The sequence below is a fragment of the Phalacrocorax carbo genome, chromosome 1 (genome assembly GCF_963921805.1).
Source record: "Phalacrocorax carbo chromosome 1, bPhaCar2.1, whole genome shotgun sequence".
NCBI lineage: Eukaryota > Metazoa > Chordata > Aves > Suliformes > Phalacrocoracidae > Phalacrocorax > Phalacrocorax carbo.
The window spans coordinates 27,635,333-27,654,310 of NC_087513.1; the positions used below are offsets into that span (position 1 = coordinate 27,635,333).

The 18,978-nt window shown below is 39.8% G+C and overlaps 1 protein-coding gene across 2 annotated transcripts in view; it reads left to right on the forward strand.

The window, feature by feature from the left end:
* The first annotated feature begins 251 nt into the window (after positions 1 to 251).
* CTTNBP2 (cortactin binding protein 2) overlaps positions 252 to 18,978 on the forward strand; it is an 88,213-nt gene continuing 69,486 nt past the window's right edge. For both annotated transcript variants that reach the window (XM_064446794.1, XM_064446803.1), the window contains exons 1-2: positions 252 to 527; positions 12,638 to 12,745. In XM_064446794.1, the coding sequence (XP_064302864.1) occupies positions 459 to 527; positions 12,638 to 12,745 (177 nt within the window). In that variant the 5' untranslated portion in view covers positions 252 to 458. The remainder of the gene's footprint in view (positions 528 to 12,637; positions 12,746 to 18,978) is intronic.

Below are 18,978 nucleotides of genomic sequence, written 5' to 3' on the forward strand. Positions count from 1 at the left end.
AAAAAACCTTTTTTTTTCTCCCCATCCACAACCTTTCCTTCCATTCTCCTGCTCCCAAGCCGCGGGGGAGGGAAGGGAGGAGAGCGGTGCCTGCGTGGGGCGCGGGCAGGGCGGTGGTGGGGGCACTCCCCTCAGCCACCATTGCGCGCCGGCAGCCCGCTGCGGGGTCCCGCTCCCCCTCCTCCGCCTGGCTCTGGGCCGCCTTATGGCGGACGGGGACGGGGTGGGTGGGGAAAGCCGAGCGCCCGCCGGCGGGAGTCGCTCGCCTGGGCCGGCGAAAGGGGCGGCTCGGCTTGGGCAGCCCCGCCTAGCGCGGCGCCGGAGGGGTTAAGCGCCCCCGCTGCCGGTGGGCTCGCTGCCGGCGGGGAAGGGGTTAAGCGCCTGGCGGCGGCGGCGGCGGCGGCTGCCGCCACTCGGCTCCGCGCCGCTCTCCGCGCCGGAGCCGTTACAGCGGGAAGATGGCGACGGAGGGTGCAAGCGGCGAGCCGGGCTCCGGAGAACGGGAGGACTCAGCGGCCACGGCAGCGGTAACCAGCTTGGCGGGAGAGGGGGGCTCGACCCAGTCCGGGCGAGGAGGGTTCCCTGTGGAGATGGGACGAAGCGGCGCTTGGTGACCTGCCTCCCCCGCTCCGTCCCTCCGCCCTCCTTCTCCCCCGGGGCGGGACGGGGCTCGGCTGCGGCGGGACCCGCCGCAGCCGAGCCCCGTCCCGCCCCGGGGGAGAAGAGAGAGGAGCGCGGGGTCTCCCTCCCCGCCTGCCTCCCTCACCCCCACAACGGGGGGCGGCGGGTTCTCTTCCCCCATTGTTCCTTCGGGGTCGGCGTGCGGCGCCGGTGAGGGGACACGGAACGAGGCTCCGCTCCCCGCTCTCGCCTCTCTCACACCCACCCCGCTTTTCCCGCCGCTTGCCACGGCGGGGGGCGGCTGCTCCTCGTCTCTTCGGGCGGGCTGAGGTGGTGACAGCGGCGGTGGGACCTGTCAGACCGGGGCGGGAGGGAAATGCTGATCTTTAACCCTTCGCGGGGGTCTTGCGTTCTCCTGCCTGCCTGCCTGCCTTCCTCCCGTGTGGCGCTTTGGGCGCCGGGGCAGCGTCCTTTCCCTCCCGCCCGGTGTGAGGGGACGCCTCCGCTCTCCTAGTCTGGCTCCCCGATTTAAAATATCCCCAAAAGCCGAGCAGAACCCCCACCCCGGCAGTGGCAGACCTCCCTCAGCTCTCCCTCGGGCGGCGCATCCCGGACCCGCCTGGGGACCGGGCGGGCTGATCCAGCCCGTGTCAGTCTCCTGGGTGACAGCCGCCGTGAGAGAGGGGTGGCCGGGTCCAAAACCGGGCTGTAAGTGCTCGGCCTCCCGGCGACGTGCAAAGTTTAGGGCAGTAAAACGGCTGTGGTGCTCGTTTTGCTTGGGATCGTCGCTGAAGGTGATGACCCCCGAAGGGAGGGGACACTAGCTTCTGTGAAATTGAGGTTATTGCTGGCATTTTTTTTTATTATTTTGTTTTCTTTCAAACAGGCACTAATTCTTATCTGAAACCCTGTTCCAACTGTGCACTTAATCTTCTTTGCGTGTTTTAACTTCTGCAGTCTTGTGGAAATTGAGTTTTACTTTAAAAAAGTAAGCCTTACACAGTGAATATTTATAACGTCACTGTCTTTTCAAACAATGACATAACCATGACATAAGTGAATATTAAGGTAAGAATTCATAAAAGCAGACTATTAAATACTTTAAAGCCCTAGTTTTGAGTAAAAAATATTTATACTAAATTCTTTAGTGTACTCACACTATTACTGCCTTAAGCTTCAGTTTTAAAAGCTCAAACAAGTAGCTCGTAATCAAGTAGCACTCCAATATTGTCCTGTTTGGCAGTGCAGCGCAACCCACTCGTGCAATTTGGTGTTCTCATTGTGGAAGGTAGGAGCGGTAGATCTACACTGCACACTGCTTTTAAAATATTTTTATTAAATGGAAGAGATGCGAGGAAGTAACCTGTGTGTTGCTCCCTAGCAAAAGTAATAGCTATACTTAAGCAATAACAAAATATTCTTTATATTACTTTTCTTTTTAATTTGCTTTCAGTCATCAAATATTTAATATCCCTTTTCTCCTTTTTTCCTTGCCAATATAAATGTTATATTGTTGATTTCATCTTATCTCTCATACAGGAAAATAAAAAGAACTCGTCTGTGCATTGAAAAGATTTAAAAATATATTTATACAGTACTCCTTTTGAAGGGTTAGTATAAATAGCGTATTTTCTGTCTTTAAACTCAAGATACAGAATTATGAATCGAATCGTCTTGCTCATCTTACTTTTAGGATGAGAGTAAGCAGGTCTATCTTGTAAGTCATGCTAAACTTCAACTTGTAACAAAATATTGTTTTCAGTACAGTTTCAGATTTTTTTCTTTTTTTTTTTTTTTTAGTCCTCAGAATCCTGATTGCACAAGTGGTGCAGTAAAAAACTGTTACAACAGTATGTGTAATAGTAATAAGTTAATGTGTAAATTTAATGGTGTAAGCAGGAGATATATAACACAGGACAGTGTAGTAGGGTTTCTTGATACTAAATGCTGTCATTGTGTCTTGGTACACTATCAGTGACATCACTGGAAAAAAAAAGACTTTTTTTGCTGCTTTTAGAAGCACTGTAGAAAAGGATTAAAAGTGCCCCTCTCCCTCCATTTTTCACATTTACCAAGGAATTTGACTGAAAAAGTCTAGACTGTTCCGTAGTGTGTTACATTTAGGAGCAAAGCCGATGATCTTGTCATTCTGAGTTTCCTTGGATGGAGCACAGCATTTGGTAAGCCCACAATTTCTGTCCCGCAAAATATTGGTATTTTTATGGTGGTAAGGATGACAGGGAAAAATGGCAGGGGAGTGGTTCTGGTCGTTTTTCATACCTGCATGACTTGATTGCACTGAAGCCAGTGAAACTGTGTTGGTGCAATTTGTACTAGAATTGAGAGAAAACATATGTGTGTGTTTTTTTAAAACATCTGAATGACTTCCATCTGCATAATGTCTACCAATAATGATTATATAATAGCAAGAAATAATCTAATTTGACAGTCTTTTTGTTGAAACATTGAACATCAGCCTGCTGTGCATAGAGGGCTGGCTTGTCACACGTTACAGTTTCAGTGTAGCTTTAACAAAGCCTATGAAAAGCCTGTTATATTGAACACAAAGTTTGTTAAAATCATTCAGTAAAATTTCTGGGTCTGATTTTGCTTGACCAGTGGTCAACAGCATAAACGTTATTTTCCTCTGAAAGACAGTATCTTCCACTGTTTGTAAAGCTGTACATATAGAGGATGATGGTAGAGTGGAAGCTTGGCTCTTCTACAGTGAGTAGGGATTTTGCTGCTGCCTTCATCGGTTAAAATTCTGTTGAGAATGATGTGTGCATACCCAAGAGGATCAGTCTGGGTTGCTGTGGGTCACATAACAGTACCAAAAAGTTGCACTACAGAAAAAGACTGTTAATATTTAAAAAATTGATAAATGGAGAGAAATTCCGTGATACTTCATGGTGACATTGTGTAGGATTTTATGCTTAGCTTGGTGTATTGACTATCTATCGATCTTCAAGATGGCAGTTCTACTACAAGCATTCTGGTCAATATAGTGAAATACTAAATAATGGTTTGATCAGATCAATTATACAGGCTGCTTTAGATCATTTGGAAAGATTCTTACCTCAAAAATATTGTAAGTAGCAGAAAATAAGACCATAACCCTTGAAAAGAAAAGACTGTATCTTATTAGGGACTACATCCTGGAAAATGGTCGCTTGCAAAAGGACTTGGATAAACTACCACTGTCCTCATCTGAATACAAGTTCTCAGTGTAGCGTTATTGTTCAGGAAAGGTATTTCCATCTAGACAGATGCGCGATGCTGTTGTGTTGCAACACATAGGTGAGATGCAGAGACAGCACAGTTCTGTTTGGTTTAGTCCTGCTGCTCCTCTGTTATTGAGAGATTGGTCTTGATCCATTTTGCAGTGATATACTTCAAACCTTTCTGCCTCTCCTCTCCCTACCCCAAACTACAGCATTTCTGTGCCTTCTACTCCATGACCTGCAGCACAGCCTCTCTTTCCTTGTTGTGAAGGTCCCTGGGGGATGAGAAGAGAAAGCTCTTGAATGTAATCCACTTTGTAAACGTTCCTTTCTCTTCCAAATGCGGACTTGTCACACTGTCTGTCCTTAAAGGTGAAGTGCAGAGGGGCGATTCTGTGAGCCGGATGTGTTAAAGTGACATGGAGGTGCAAATATGTAGGATGCGGTGTGTCCTCTTGTTTTCTCAACTGCTCTGATTTAATTTGTGTAAGCTTGCTTTGGCCTCAGAGGTGATATAGCAAGATAGGAATAGAGATGGAAATGGCGACGGGAAGGAAAGAGCTTGGGAAGACAACTGTTTGAGGTCTGCCTCAGCACCCACTCCTACCCAAGAAAGGGATCAGTTGATTTACAATACCTGTGTAATCCTTGAATATGTAAATGGGAGGGTATCGGGTAGGCCCAGGGAAGAGGCACTGCCTCTACAGTATGTGAATTAAAGCTTTCTTGGGCATTGATTTTTGGTTCTATTATAACTCAGGGCAAGGTGTAAAATTCTGGAAGGCTTAAAGTTAGCTTCTGGAAAACTTCTAAAGATAGCTTCAACAACATGTACCTCTATCTGGATCTAATCTTATATGATTTGCCTTAGAAGTGACTTATATGAAAGCACCTTTCTGAATAGAAATTACCTGTTAAATTTAAGTAAGTGTTTAAATATGGTTATTGAAGGGTTGTGGGCCTAGATCCATAAAAAAGGCTTAGTTAGCTAACTTGCACTGAAATAAAAGATGACTAAGTACCTTTGTGCCTGTTAATAGATTGCAAACATGTTTTAACAGCTATGACAATATCTGGGTATGTGTAAAGGTCAGTGTCTTACTAATTTTGGAGGGGTCGGGGGCTGGGTTTTTTATTTCCAAAATAAATTTCCCAGTTTTGAGGTATATTTATGGTTAATGTTGAAGCTGTTAAAAGTTTTGCAGTTAGCTCAAGCCAAAAAAAAAAAACAAAACCAACCAACCAACCCACAGCAACTAAATGAAATCTCCCCCATATCTTTTAAAGAAAACCTTTGAAAAACATAGAAAGGAAGGGAGCTATGCTTGGGAAAGAGGAGGGCAGAATAAGCCAGTAACTTCATGTGGTGAACAATTCAATAAAAGCCATTGAGCTAATGGGTGGTCATAATTAAATGCATGTACATTTCCCTCATGGTCATGGTCCCTCGGGTATGATTATATGAAATTTTATATAAGTCCTGGATGTTAACATCAGATGATATTCTCTTCAGCAAGAAAATCAGTCTTGTTTGAGGAGCAAGTTCCACAGCATTGCTTTTCCTTGAAAGATATTTCTCTGCTTTCATGTTTGTTTCTGTTGCCAAAAACATTCCTATAGATCACATCAAATGGCCATGTGTTTCTGTGTCAGATAATTTCTGGAGAAGCATAGGGTCGTGGACTCTTACCCTAGTTTCAGACTAAAGAACAAGCCTTCCACAACCAAAACAATAAACTGTGGTTTTCCCTGAAATATTAATGAATACTGCATGGATATTATATCCACTTCTTTTAATACTCTCTCTGTTTGCAGAGCTTTCTTTATTAGGAAAGGGTTAGGATTCATTTGACCACATACCCATGTTTATGTTGAGCTAGGTCTTGAAACTTCCTTTTGTAGTTGATGGAGTAAAGCAAATAGTTAGGAGGAATAACCTGTTATAGAAACAGGTTTGTGAGCTTCTCTGTTTTCGAGTGAAGTGACTTAGACAACTGACTCTTGAAGGAATGGATGGGGTTCAAGACACTTAAATTTAGTCATCTACATGTATGCACAGCGTTTAATATCCTGTTACAGTCAGTGGAAATCTGTCTGATATGTCAGTGGAGCCATGAGCAAATGGTTCTAGTGGCTGGTTAGCTTTCTTGGTTCGTTTGACTAGGCTGATCAGTTCTCAGTTGAATATAAAGGGATGTTAGGTACCTAGCTTATATAGCTGACACCTCCCTTTAGGTGTCTTAGTCCTATCTTGAGGGCTTCCTTTAGTGGTCCATATGTGATGCTCTGGGGTATCCCAGCTGGCCTTCTGCTACCAGTCCAGATGGCATGGATGATTTTCCTAAGTCCTGCATCACATCTACTTATCCCCAAAAGATATCACTGATCCCCTGGATGTTTCAGATCACACTAAATACTTCTATGTAGGCAACTAAATAGAATTAGCCAAAACAGATCTTTATATTTGGTCAGGTGAGTTGTACCTGGGGGATGTACTTGATGTTGTAAAATGTATGGAATCAGGGGTGTTTCCCTGCCTGGTGCAGTTGTTTCATGGGTCTGACAGGTGTGAGGCCATCATGATATTAAAAGTTTACTTTGTATAGCCTAATAAGTAATACCAAACCTTTTTATGTTTAAAACCTCATCTCGGAAGTCTTTGTGAATCCTCAAGAGGATTCTTGTGTGTATTTAGTGGAACTCAATATAAAATATGTAACAAATGCAGATACGTACCTTTCCCTTGCCCTCTGAAAGGGCTCTTTTTTTCCCTCTTTTTTGACAGCTTTTACCTATGTGTTTTCCAGTACACCATTTCTATACTTCTCCCCCACTGTCTTTCCATTTCAGCCCACAATTATGCTCCACAGGTTTCTTTCTCAAGCCCTGGGTTATTACCCAGCTCCATCTTTAAAAAGACTATGTAGTTGCTTTCTGAGCAGGAAGGAGCTTGTTATCCATGGTCATTTGTGATTAATCTACAGCTAACTTGTTTTTTGCCTCTGTTCTGCTTAGGGAAAGTACAAAGCTGTGGCTTTTATACTTTACCTATTCGGCCTTCTGAAGGCAGCAGAGTTTATAGCAGCTGCTGTGGTAACACAGTAAACAGCACTCTTCACTCCTGAAGTTGCCAGTATGATCACCTGGGCTAGGTCAGCAAAACCAAACTATTGGCACTGCCAACCCTCACAAGCTTTTTTTTTCCCCCCCGAGGGAGGGTGGTGGGATAAGTATAACCGTAAAGACTTTTTTACCATCTCTGATCTAAATAGCTATGCATGTGGGAAAGAGACCCCTCAGTGCCTCTTGGTGACCGTCCAATTTCCTCCTCTTTCTGCCTTTTCCAAAGACGACTGAGGTGGGAAAACGCCTGTCCAGTTTGATCACTGCTGTCCTAAGTCATCCTTCTCTTGCTCAGAAGAGGTGCTTTTGTCTTCTTTTTAGTTCATTGCAGAGCTTCATTTCATTTTTAGCAATGCGGGTTGCCTGTAGTCTTTTTGTGATGCATACACAGGTAGCTGAACGAGTTTTAGCTAATGAGCGCTTTGCTCTATTGTCAGTAGATGTGCTGCCAGGCAACCCACACCCCTTACAAAACTGATCTGAAAAATAACATGGAGTTTTAGGGACATAGAGGGCTGAAGTTGTAGTCTTTTTCAGGTACTTTGTTCTAATAAATCAAATAAACCAGACATTTTAAAATCCAAAAGAAGTAGAGAAAAATATTCTCTTGTGTTTTGGTTGTGTATGCCAAATGTGACCCTGGGGCAACATATTCATGTATCTCTGTTATAAAACCAATATAATGGATGGCTCGGTTACACAGTTGTTAAATTGTTGGTTAAATTGTTACAGCTTGGCTCTCTACCAGAGGTATTGCAGCTAAACCCCAGATGACGCATAAGCCATGAGCTACTAATGCAGTCTTTATTTTCTGGAGATCTAAGACTCCACCGGAAGATGTTAGGAAGATTACTTTCCTAGATCTAAACAACAGTTTTCTCTATGATTTAGGCAAACAGTGCTCCATCTGAATAAAAACATCAGGCAAGCCTGCCGTGACTGACATCTTGATCCCCAGAAGATGGCAGGGAGTGTTTAAGAGGAAGGGTACTTTTATTTCATCATATGCTTTATCTACTCAAATCTTAAAAATATCTTTACAACTATGCTTAAGAATATATTAAATCTCATATATATTAAACGATATATTTTGGTCCAGTTTGGGTAAGTTACATTGTAGCTTCATAAGTGCTAATGCAGAGATGTGCATGGGGAGAAGGTGTGGTAGCTTCTTCAGCAACTGCCATGCACACTCTTACCCTCTGCGAGGGGATTCAAGGTTGCTTATCCATAGTGAACAAATCTAAGATGTCCTTAAAGTACTGGAAAAAAGTGGTCGTTCCAGTTTCAGAATTTGTCAGAGCAAGTTATGATAAGAAAGCATCAGTGGGCATAGAATTATTGATAAACAAGACTTGAAAAATTATGGCCTTCCCTTTCATCCTAAAAACCTCTTAAATTCTTTATTTCTCTTTTTCTATTTATATGTCTTTTCTGGTTGATTTTGTACATCAGTTTTGGGAAATTTTGTTTGTTCTTAGTACGTATGTGAAGACTTGTTGATAGAGTGTGGGTAATAGATTATGTTTTCTGTGCTTAATAAATCAGAAGGCATCAAACAAAAGTAGCTGATGGCAAATTGACAGCAAAGGTGGTGATTCTTCGTTAAATGTGTAGTCGTGATGTGGGAGGTTGCGGACGCTAAAATTACACAGAAATTCAAAAAGGAACCAGGCAAACTCACAACAGGTATGTCAGCCAGGGGCTACTATGTGCAAGATCACAATTTGTGGCTCAGAAGGTACATAAGTTGAAAATTGCTGGAGGCTGGGAGAGTGTTTCTGGGAAGTATCATTATGTGCTTGTCCTGCTCTGGTACTGATTTCAAGGCATCCATTATTGGCTCCTTTTGGAGACAGGATGCTCAGCTAAGTGGGCTTTTAGTCTGATATGCTAGAACTGTTCATATATGAAGTGGTTTTGCTAGTTCTTATTTCAAGTTTTTCAAATGAAAAATATAAAAACTAAGTTGCATATCTTGTTGGTATGTCTATTAACATTTTTTTGTGTTTATTTATATCTAACTATAAAGTACCAGAGAGCACTTTTAATTGTTTGTTATTGCTGTCTTTTCATATGTTCTAGTTCAGGGTGTGTACCTGAGCAAAATTTACTTTAATTGCTTGATCAGACGCTTAGTTAAAAAAGCTCATCACTGCATCACATATGTTGAAGAATGCCTCTGGTTTGTTAAAAATGTAAGAATGTTTTCATTTATGTCTGTGAAACTGCAGAAATGAAAAGTCTCACCTGTGATGTACAATCAGTCTTTTGACAAGGAGCTGTTGTGTGTTATACCTCCTGACAAGCTGAATTCACACTGGAGAAAAGAGTAGGATCATGTTTCTTGCACTGTGCTTTTGTGGATGCCCCTCTTAATTTTGTCCCTGTCCAGCAGAAACCTTGGGTGCCTTTTTTGTCAGAGGAGGCAAGCGTATTTTAGAAAGGGAAGAGAATGTGGTGGTTAAACTGCTGAATGGAGACTTAAAAGACTGTTACCGAATATTGTGTTTTATACTCCTCGCTTTCTGCATTGTTTGGAAAAAAAAATCTCTGCATCAGTTTTCCATCTGAAAAATGGAGACAGTTTTTCTCTATTATAAAGGAAGTTGCGGTCCTTGAGCTATTAGATATTTTGAAGTGGTTCATAGAAGAAGTAGGGTGGATAAGTGGGTCTGGCTATCTGACTGAATTAAATTTAGTAGCCAGAAGTGCTGAGAGTAAAATCTGCTGCAGCCTATCAGGTAAAATCTAGTCTACTGACACTAGATGTCATGAGGAACTGTATATGTTTAGTAACATCTCACTTTATATTTGCCTATAGATTGGTCATCTCTGTATAGAATTGTGAGGAGCTCTGTGAGAGGCTGCTGCAGTGTATGCTGGGAAAAAGCCTTCAGAAAAACCATTTGTTTTTCTTGATCCATTGGCATGGAGTGCAAGAGGTATTTTTTGCATTAGAAGAATAGCTGCTAGGCAGCAAAAATAGAGGATAACTATTGTTCAGTCTAGAAATATTGGTTAGAGTGGATGTCCCTGTCCCTGAAATGGTTACACTTAAGAGAAATCATTGCTCTTCTTGTTGATCCACGTTGTTCACGTAAAGGAAGAAGCTCAACCCAATGTACTTCAAATGCAAATAGGTAGAGTTCTGGCATTCAGTTCTCACCAGCCATTTGTGAACCTCTGTGTTTTAACTACAAAGTAAAAATGGAACACAGAGTAAATCTAATACAGTTATATAGCTTTTAGGTAGTTTTGATCTATGGCCTTCTAGCCTGAGGGAAGAAAAACTGTTTTGCCCTCCTCTTGCCTTGAGAAAGCAGAAATGGTACTTGCTTTAATTTTTATTGGATTTTCCTGCGACAGCATTAAGCTCCTGGGTAGCTGAACTCTTAGGTTTTACATCCTTCAGGGAAAACAGATAGTATATCTAGATACACAGTTCAACTAATTTGGCAACTGGTTACTTCATAATGAAGATAGCTGAATGTCTGTGTCTCAGAGCTTTGTTAGGAGACATATCTACGTCATAGCAAGGACTCTGGACTCTTATATTTCCCTTGCAGTGAACAGTGTATTGGAAATCAAGCTTGTCAGCTGAATCTAGCACATGGAATAAACATTGTTTTCTCTCTCTTAAAATGATCCCTGTGTAATTTCACTTAGCGTCTACTAGTGTTAGCATTGTGGATACTGGTGAACAAGAGATTTGTATCAATCTTATCTTCTCACTTTGATTTTGTAAATATTAATAGCATTCCCCCAACCCTACCTCCAAAATCAAGACTTCCAGCCTTGTAGTCTTTCCTCATACAGTAGTTACTCCTTCTCTCTTCATCCTTTTAGTTGGCCAGTTCTATACCCTGAGATGAGGGCGGTACTTAAAGACGCGGGTTTACCATGGTTTTTATATAGTGGCAAAATGAGGATGTTAACCTTTTTTGTGAGAAATTATGTGCCAGCTCCTGCATGCAGTAGATGTCCCTGCCACTTCTCTGTCCTTTTTCCAGGTTATTGGTGAAGAAGTGGAATAAAGCTGGACCCGGAGGTGCCCCACTGCTTACCTGTCTCCATCTTGAAGAGTGGTTCTTAACCATAGTGTTTGCTTCCTATCCATGAAGTGTCTTTTCATCCAATACTGTTGGATAGGAGCTTCTATAATAATATTTGATACATAACCTTGTCCAAAAATTCTTGAAAATCCAAATATATTAGTGTCCAGTAGATCCCCTTTATCCATTTGTCTATTGACATTGTTACAGAACTGTAGCAGTTTGTGAAGTGGATTTGTTTTTACAGAAGCCATACTGATATTACCTGCATACAGTGTTTCTGCATATGCTCAGTGATCTTATTGGTCAGTATAAACTCATTCTCCTGCTGTGCTGGTGCTGGAAGTCAGACTTACACTGATCTTGGTAACTGTAGAGTGAGAAGATAGTTTTTGCTCTGAACTGTTGTTTGTCAGTGCCTCTTAAACCTGAACTTACCCTTCAGACAAACAAATGGGACTGCAAATAAAGCATACGGATAAGATTTAATGTCTTTTCACGAGTTGTGCTCCAAAACTTCACAATCAGCCCAGCATACTGTGATGACTTGGTAGTTGTTTGCAAGCAAGGCAAAAGTTACAGCGGATTAGGTGCGCTATGGTTTAGGTTCTTTTTCCCTTTCTTGCCTTCATCCCTGACGTGCTATTTCAGGACTGCTGAATTGTTTTGGTGTCTGTGAGGCTGCATATGGGAACCGTTAGTCACAAAGCTAGTTTCCTTACCATTCATCCTCATCGTTCACAAGACTTTGCAGGATCTATTCCTTGCAACAGAATAGGATTTGAAACAGTATCATACTGGAGGGCTTTTTGTTTCTTCACTTTAAATACAAAAAATCAGATGATTTGCTATTAATTTTGACTTTATATACTACAAATGAAGTGTCATGGTTCAGCCCCAGCCCGCAACTAAACACCGCACAGCCGCTCACTCACTCCCCCTACCTCTGTGGGATGGCGGAGAGAATCAGAAGAGCAAAAGCAAAAAAAAATCTTGTGGGTTGAGATAAGAACAGCTTAATAATTACAATAAAATAATAATGGTTATAATAATAATAATAATGATAATATAATAAAAAGGAAAAGGGAAAAAGGAAAAAAAAACCCAAAACACAAATGATACAACCCCTCACCACCCGCCAGCCAATGCTGCCGGTCCCCAAGGTGCAATTGCTGCCTACCTCCCCCCGGCCAGCTCCTCCCAGGTAACATACTGGGCATGACGTTACATGATATGGAATATCCCTTTGGCCAGTTTGAATCCACTCTCTTAGCTGTGCCCCCTCCCCTCCCGGTTTCTTGTGCACCTGGCAGAGCATGGGAAGCTAGAAAAGTCCTTGACTAGTATAAGCACTACCTAGCAACAACTAAAACATTGGTGTGTTATCAATATTATTTTCATACTAAGTCCAAAGCACAGCACTGTGCCAGCTGCAGTGAAGAAAAATAACTCTATCCCAGCTAAAACCATGACATGAAGCCACCTCAACTTTTGATGGTTATAGATGGTTTGAGGAACCCATACTTAGGATGCTGGCATGTCTTATGTTTCAGATCTACAGTAACTATGGCAATCAGTTAGTTAGTGTGTTCATCAATGTTTTGTTTCTTACAGAAAAGAGAGTTTGATGTGGATAACTTGAGCAAGCCAGAACTGCGAATGCTTTTGAGTATAATGGAAGGAGAACTAGAAGCACGAGACCTTGTAATTGAAGCCTTGCGGGTAAGTTACTGGGTTGTTGTGGTTTGCTTTCTTTCTTTAGTTCTCTTTTGCCACTTCCTTTATTCTGTGCATAGAATATTATTACTGGAAGAGTAAATTGTGATTTTTTAAAAATTTAGGTTGACTAAATCTCAGTAATCACAAAATATGTTCTTGTTTAATTGTTGCCATTCAGTAATGCTGTGTAATTTTGGTATAAATACCAACAAAATTTCAAAGAAGTTAAGTGTGAAAGCTGCAGAATTACTTCCTCTTTAAATTCGTTTATATTGTACAGTCTATTATTTGTGAAAGGAAGGAATAACTTCAAAGGAAAATTCAGTCCATTTGTCATTTATTCTAATGGACTATATATTTGTGCATCTAGTCTATTCAGTGCACTCATTTTCTGTGAGACGGAAGGAGGGACAAATTGGATGGTCATATGCACTTAAGGAAAAGTTTTTGTGGTGTTTGTTTGCTTTTTTTTTTTTAATAAAAGGTGAAGTACAGGACATATACTCTTAAGAACACTCACAAGTACTTCATTAGATTTTTGCTGTGCTAGACACATGTGAGGGTTGGTTTTCTGCTTCAGAAGGTTGCAGTCTGAAAGGCAACTTGGAAAGTTGACTAGAAATGTACAAACAAAACTGTATTTTAAGCAAAAGATGATAAATTTTTATGACTGTAATGACTTTAAAATTGATCCGGAACAGAATAAAATTTAACAGAGCTGCCAAACAGGCTGCAGGTTTAAGGGAGAAAACAGCCTTACATGGTTTGAAAATATTTGTAGCATCATAGCTGGATAGAGGGAAATTATGCCCTTTAAGGTTTCTTAAAGCAAAACTTCAATTTAATAAAATAAAACTAATACTGCTAAAAATTAGTATGTGTAATGATTGTCAAGTAGTTTGGGAACATATTCCACTTGTAATGTCACAGTAACAATTGTAAATGCATTTTTATTCTATTTTAATTTGTTTTGTGATGGCTTCAGATCACTTGATGCAAATGGAGCTTTTAAGTAGCTGTCATTGATGTACCTGCATTAATAACTAAAGACTTTATAGGTATAAACCTCTCTTATGAAATACAATTTTCATTTTGTAATCACAATAAGACACTGGAAGCAATATGTTTTGAGGGGATTACTGCGCTTTGAAGTTATTTGGTGTTTGGCCTTCAGGTATAGGCATATGTGGAAATGTACTGCCTTTTCATCTAGCTGTTTTACAACTTCACATCTCATTTGCCTGGACTAGGACTTGTTATTTTCCCTGACTGCTGGTTAAGGTTTTGTAAAAGGGGAAACAATGTGCACACCACATCCAGAATCTCTTTTTTTGACACTTCTAACTTTGGAGGAATGCAAATAGAATACTCAGACAATTTTCTCTAATACATATTCATGAACAGGCAACTACACTACATACCAAATAATGGATGTAGTCTACATCAGATTCCCATGCACCTGCTAAAATGGATGGCATGTACACAGTGTTTTTTGATAACTCATATAGATCGATACGAGAAAAAGGTCAGTTTCACCTAAGGTATATAAAAGTTGAAAATTGGTTTTGTTTTGTTTTTTTTTTCTTCTCCTGCATCTCAATTTCCAGTTCCTATATTTTGTAGTAAAAGGTCTAAACAAAACCCACGTAGAACTCTGATCTTCCATGCTGCCTTCCTGGTTAGCTGTACTAGTACTGGAAAACTGAAGAAATGCAGCCTGATATCTCGGAATATGATACTTTCACATCTTCTGGCTTCTTACTTGGGAAGCCACAAGTCAGCAGTGTTAGCAGCTGGAGTCTCCAAGCAGTGCACAAAATAAGCCACTAGATAGCCAAATATAGGTCTTCTATAAAAGGGAATAACCAGAGAATTCAATTGGAATTTTGTCAGATTTGGTACTTTGGTTTGTTTCAACAAATTAGCATAGATACTTTGTGTATCCTTAAAGCAAGAAGGAAATGGTTTTCATATAAGGGAAAAGACTTCTTATGTTATTTCTAAAGCCGATCAAGCTCTGTTTCAAAATTAGGAAAGTTTGTGAGTGTGTATTTACGTGTGTTTGGGGCATTTGTTATAGGTTTTTTTTAATCCTACTAGTACTGCAGGGCTGTTTCAAAGCCTAATTTCTCTGATAGGTCAAAGCCTGATAATTTCCAGCCCTATACTAAATATGTGTGTTGTCTTTTCCTCTTAAGTGATCTTCCTGTCAGTTTTCAGTCACTGTGTTATATGCATTTATTAAGCAGTTTTATATGTTCTTGAGCTTTTTGTAAGACAATAGAATTGGACCTTTTAATCTTCTCTTAGAAAGTAACTTAATTCTTGTGGCTGTCATCTCAGATTTTTCTCTATAATCACTTCAGTTTACCTACATCATTCCTAAACGTGTGTGCCCTTATCTGTACTAATTTTGCAGGGTTTCACTGAGCATTTGTAAAAATTGTGTGATAAATAGTACTTATGTATCTACTGGAAATATCTCTCCTGGAAAGTTCTGGCATTGAAGTGAATCAGTCTTGACTGATCACAAAAGAACTGATAATTCTGAATATAATTAAAGACTGACTCACATGGTGCTACTCTTAATCTGCACCTAACATGAAGTTTCTCCTTGTAACAAGACCTGTTTGATGCTTCTGTTAGCCTGTCCTTTTCCCATAGCATAAATTCTTACACTGACCTCTCATTTCCCACCTCAGTAATTTTGCTTGAAGCCACATCATGTGTTTTACTGAAGATCTGAGATAGATGTGGTTGATTTTTCTCTATCTGTAAAGCCAGTTTTGCAAAAAACCCCACACCTACCTTCAATGTCCATAAGTAGGATTTCTTTTCAGGCTGGCTCTTACAGGAGTATGGTTCTCACAGTGCCAAATGTTTTTTCTTTTGGTATATGTGTTGTATCATCATAATCCACAGCTTATCCATGGTATTCCCTGGTAGAATGGAACAGAGATTTCTGAGAGAGTTAAGGGGTAAGAACTAGGGGGCAGGAACAGTATTTTTGGATAAGATATGGAGCTGGAACTTGTGCCTTACTGGTTTTGGTTTTTTTTTTTTTCCTATGCCACGTTTATAGTGTATGTATATGTATTATGGAGTTCTCACTTAAATAATTATTTAAATTGTGTTTTAAATTAATTCTTTTAACTTATTTTAGAAATTTGAAATTAGAAATTTAGAATTTAGAAAAATGAGAATTTTTCAGGATTGCAGTTTGATGCTTCTTGATACATTGTAAAGGTGTAATTGCCTGTGTGGGTTCTGATGGATTAAGCAGAAAACACTTATGATGTCTTTGTTTTTGAGGTTTGAGCCTTAGTTGAGCAAGCTCTACTACTCAATTGCCCATAGAAATAGAAAATTAATAATCTGAATGTGTTGTGGTTTTGTCTTCTGCTTTTTTTCATTCTCTTATTTTAAAAATAGCTGTAAAATTATGCAGTTTCTGTGTCACAGGTGCCAGTGAAAGAAATGAAACTCCAGAATAATACCATGTATCAGTGCTGCTGTGATACTGCTTTTCAGAGAGGGAGACGATATCCTTGGCTTTCAGAATTGTGTTGTCTTCAGATGCTTGTCTTCCGGTGGTCCATTTACAATGTATTCATTGTATCATTTTGTATTTTATGACTTTCAGTCAGAGAAGATGGTTACTAACTCCTCATTTAGTACTTTTTATGATGTTGCATAACTTCTGCTTATTTAAAGCATATTTTCAAAAAGGTACAGTCCAATGAGAAAAAAGAAGGGCTTCAGAGTTTCTTACTCTGCTTTGAAAAGATTGAACTAGGGAATTTTAAGTCTGTCCACTGGATATTGTTCTAACTGCAAAGTGTCCATTCTGTCTATTCCGTGTAAATGAAAAAATAAAAATTAAAAGTGAGAAAGGCCAGTAGTTCAGGATTATGTGAAGAAATCTTGTTAAATTAACTAGTCATCCTGGGGGGCAGGGGAAAATAAGTTTAGTTAGTAAAGTTAATAGTGTTGATGTAATAGATTTTTATCAAGGCACTTGAATTTGTGCCACATGATAAATTAGAACCAAACCCAAGGTGTCATATATAACAATTAACTCTTTTAATTGCATCTTTGTGCATAAGGCATTGTAGAGTTTCCATATTTTTTTAATTATACAAAGTTTTGATACCCTAAAGTCTTCTTTTGAAACAAGAACAAAACTTCAAATCCAAACTGCAGTTATAAGAAATATGCAGGTGACATCTATATTACTTTCATGTTTTCACAATACATTGTTGTTGTTCCTTTATAACATGCACAACCGCAGATACATAAGGACACATAGCACTCCTATTTCTAAAAAAAGGCTGTTGCTTCCTGCTTCAGCGATTGAAACTTTATCTAACTGGGTCAATGTCTCCTACTATTGCTGTGAAAGTAGTATGGTGCTTTGATATAAACAGAGAAAGCTGAGGGGTTTTTTGCCCTTAGCATGTATAAATTTGTTATAGTGTACTCTGGCTTGTACAGTACAGAATTCAGTATTTTGCTGAATTAATCTCCATCCGAACACTGTTTCTTTTTCGGGGAACATTGGCTGTCTGGGATTTGGAAGTCGGAGAAAGTCAGATTTGGAGAAAGTTACAGTAATTATCAACCAGAGCAATTTAAGTTGCTGGATGAGTTAAGTCCTGTGAGGACCTTGGAAGAGCAGACCTTTGTCATGCTTAGGGTCAAATTTCCGGATTCATTTTCCCAGTGAACAGTTAATTCGATGTGGAGAGCAGCACCAGGATTCACCTCAAAGAAGATGATATTTGTGTAAATCTTTCTCATTAGCACTCTGATTTTGTATAACTGCTATGCCAAATGACTTAAGATGGTTCTTTCTGAATCTGTAGCTTCTTTATTTTAGTAGATCCATGATCAGGGTTGCACTGCATGTGAAATTAAATTCAGATTAGCGTTTAAATCATTAATTTCATTAATGAGAAATAACATGCCGTTTAATTGCTGTTGGGAATGCATATAGTTAAAAAAGGAGGGAGACTTAACTATAGCTACCTCCATCTGTCTCAATTATCCAGATAAACTGTCTGCCTGTAATAAGGGGATAATATATTCCTAATGTGGAGGTCATGTGGCCACATAATCAAAGCATAGGTCTGGCCTTCCACAACTGTGTTCTCAAATTCATTTGTTGTTTTTCTTCTCCAGCTGTAAAGTGGTTGCCCTATCTGCTGGCTTTCTAGAGGATTTTTTAAAGTGTGTTGACCGTCATGATGAATTGAAGTGCTAGTGTTAGCTGTCAAGCATGGAATTACAAATACTAAATGATGGTTTTAGTGGTGATTCTCTCATAAAGCTAAATCATCAGTAGGTTATTTCTCTTCTAAAATGTTACACCCAAATTATTTGGGATTTTTGTTTATTTTAAAAATAATGTTATTTGCCTATATAAATTTCATTAGGTAGTAAATGCTAAAATGAAAATTTCTAATATACTTGCTTCTAATGCAAATTCTTATCATACTGGATCCTTTAATATACCACACTGAATAGACTTAGAACAACTTCGGATTGTTGGGAAAAACTACCAAGGAAAACAAAAAAATGGCTAAAAGAATTGTCAGTACCAACAAGGGATATATTTTAATTTAATTAAGATTGACTACAGTATCAATGACATTGCTGTGGAGCAATGCCTTTTCTCTGAGCTTACGTGAGCTCCAAATTAACAAATTCTGTGTATGGGATGGCCAGGTCAGGAGGACGCTATGAGAATGGCAAGATGAATTTGCGTGTAGGTGTTTCTTCAGTGTTGTAAAGCCCTACTGTATTTAATTTTTACCATAACTACCTACGGCAGGAAAGCTTATCTTCTGTGTATGTCCTTGTACTAATGTCTGTTGAATCTTTTAGCTGGTTTCTGCAAAATCTGACAAAATGCTAAGCATTTCAGAAATAGATAGTGTCATATAACCAGGCAGCTGGGTAAGAAAAGCTATACTGTTGTTAGGGCCTTGCTTGAAGGAAGGGCAGAGATTTGTGGTGTCTGTTATTGAGCACTGTATATGAACTGTATAATACAGAGTTAGGGAAAATCAGACTTCATTAATTTAGCTGCTCAGAGAATTTAAGTTAGGCTATCTTAGCTTATAAAAAGATGAGAAGAAAAAGATTTCTGCTGTGGGAATTAGTTCTGCCCAAATTGTAAATACAGTCTATCTCCCTGAATCTAAGCATTTTGACAGGCCTGCAGGCTAATCAAT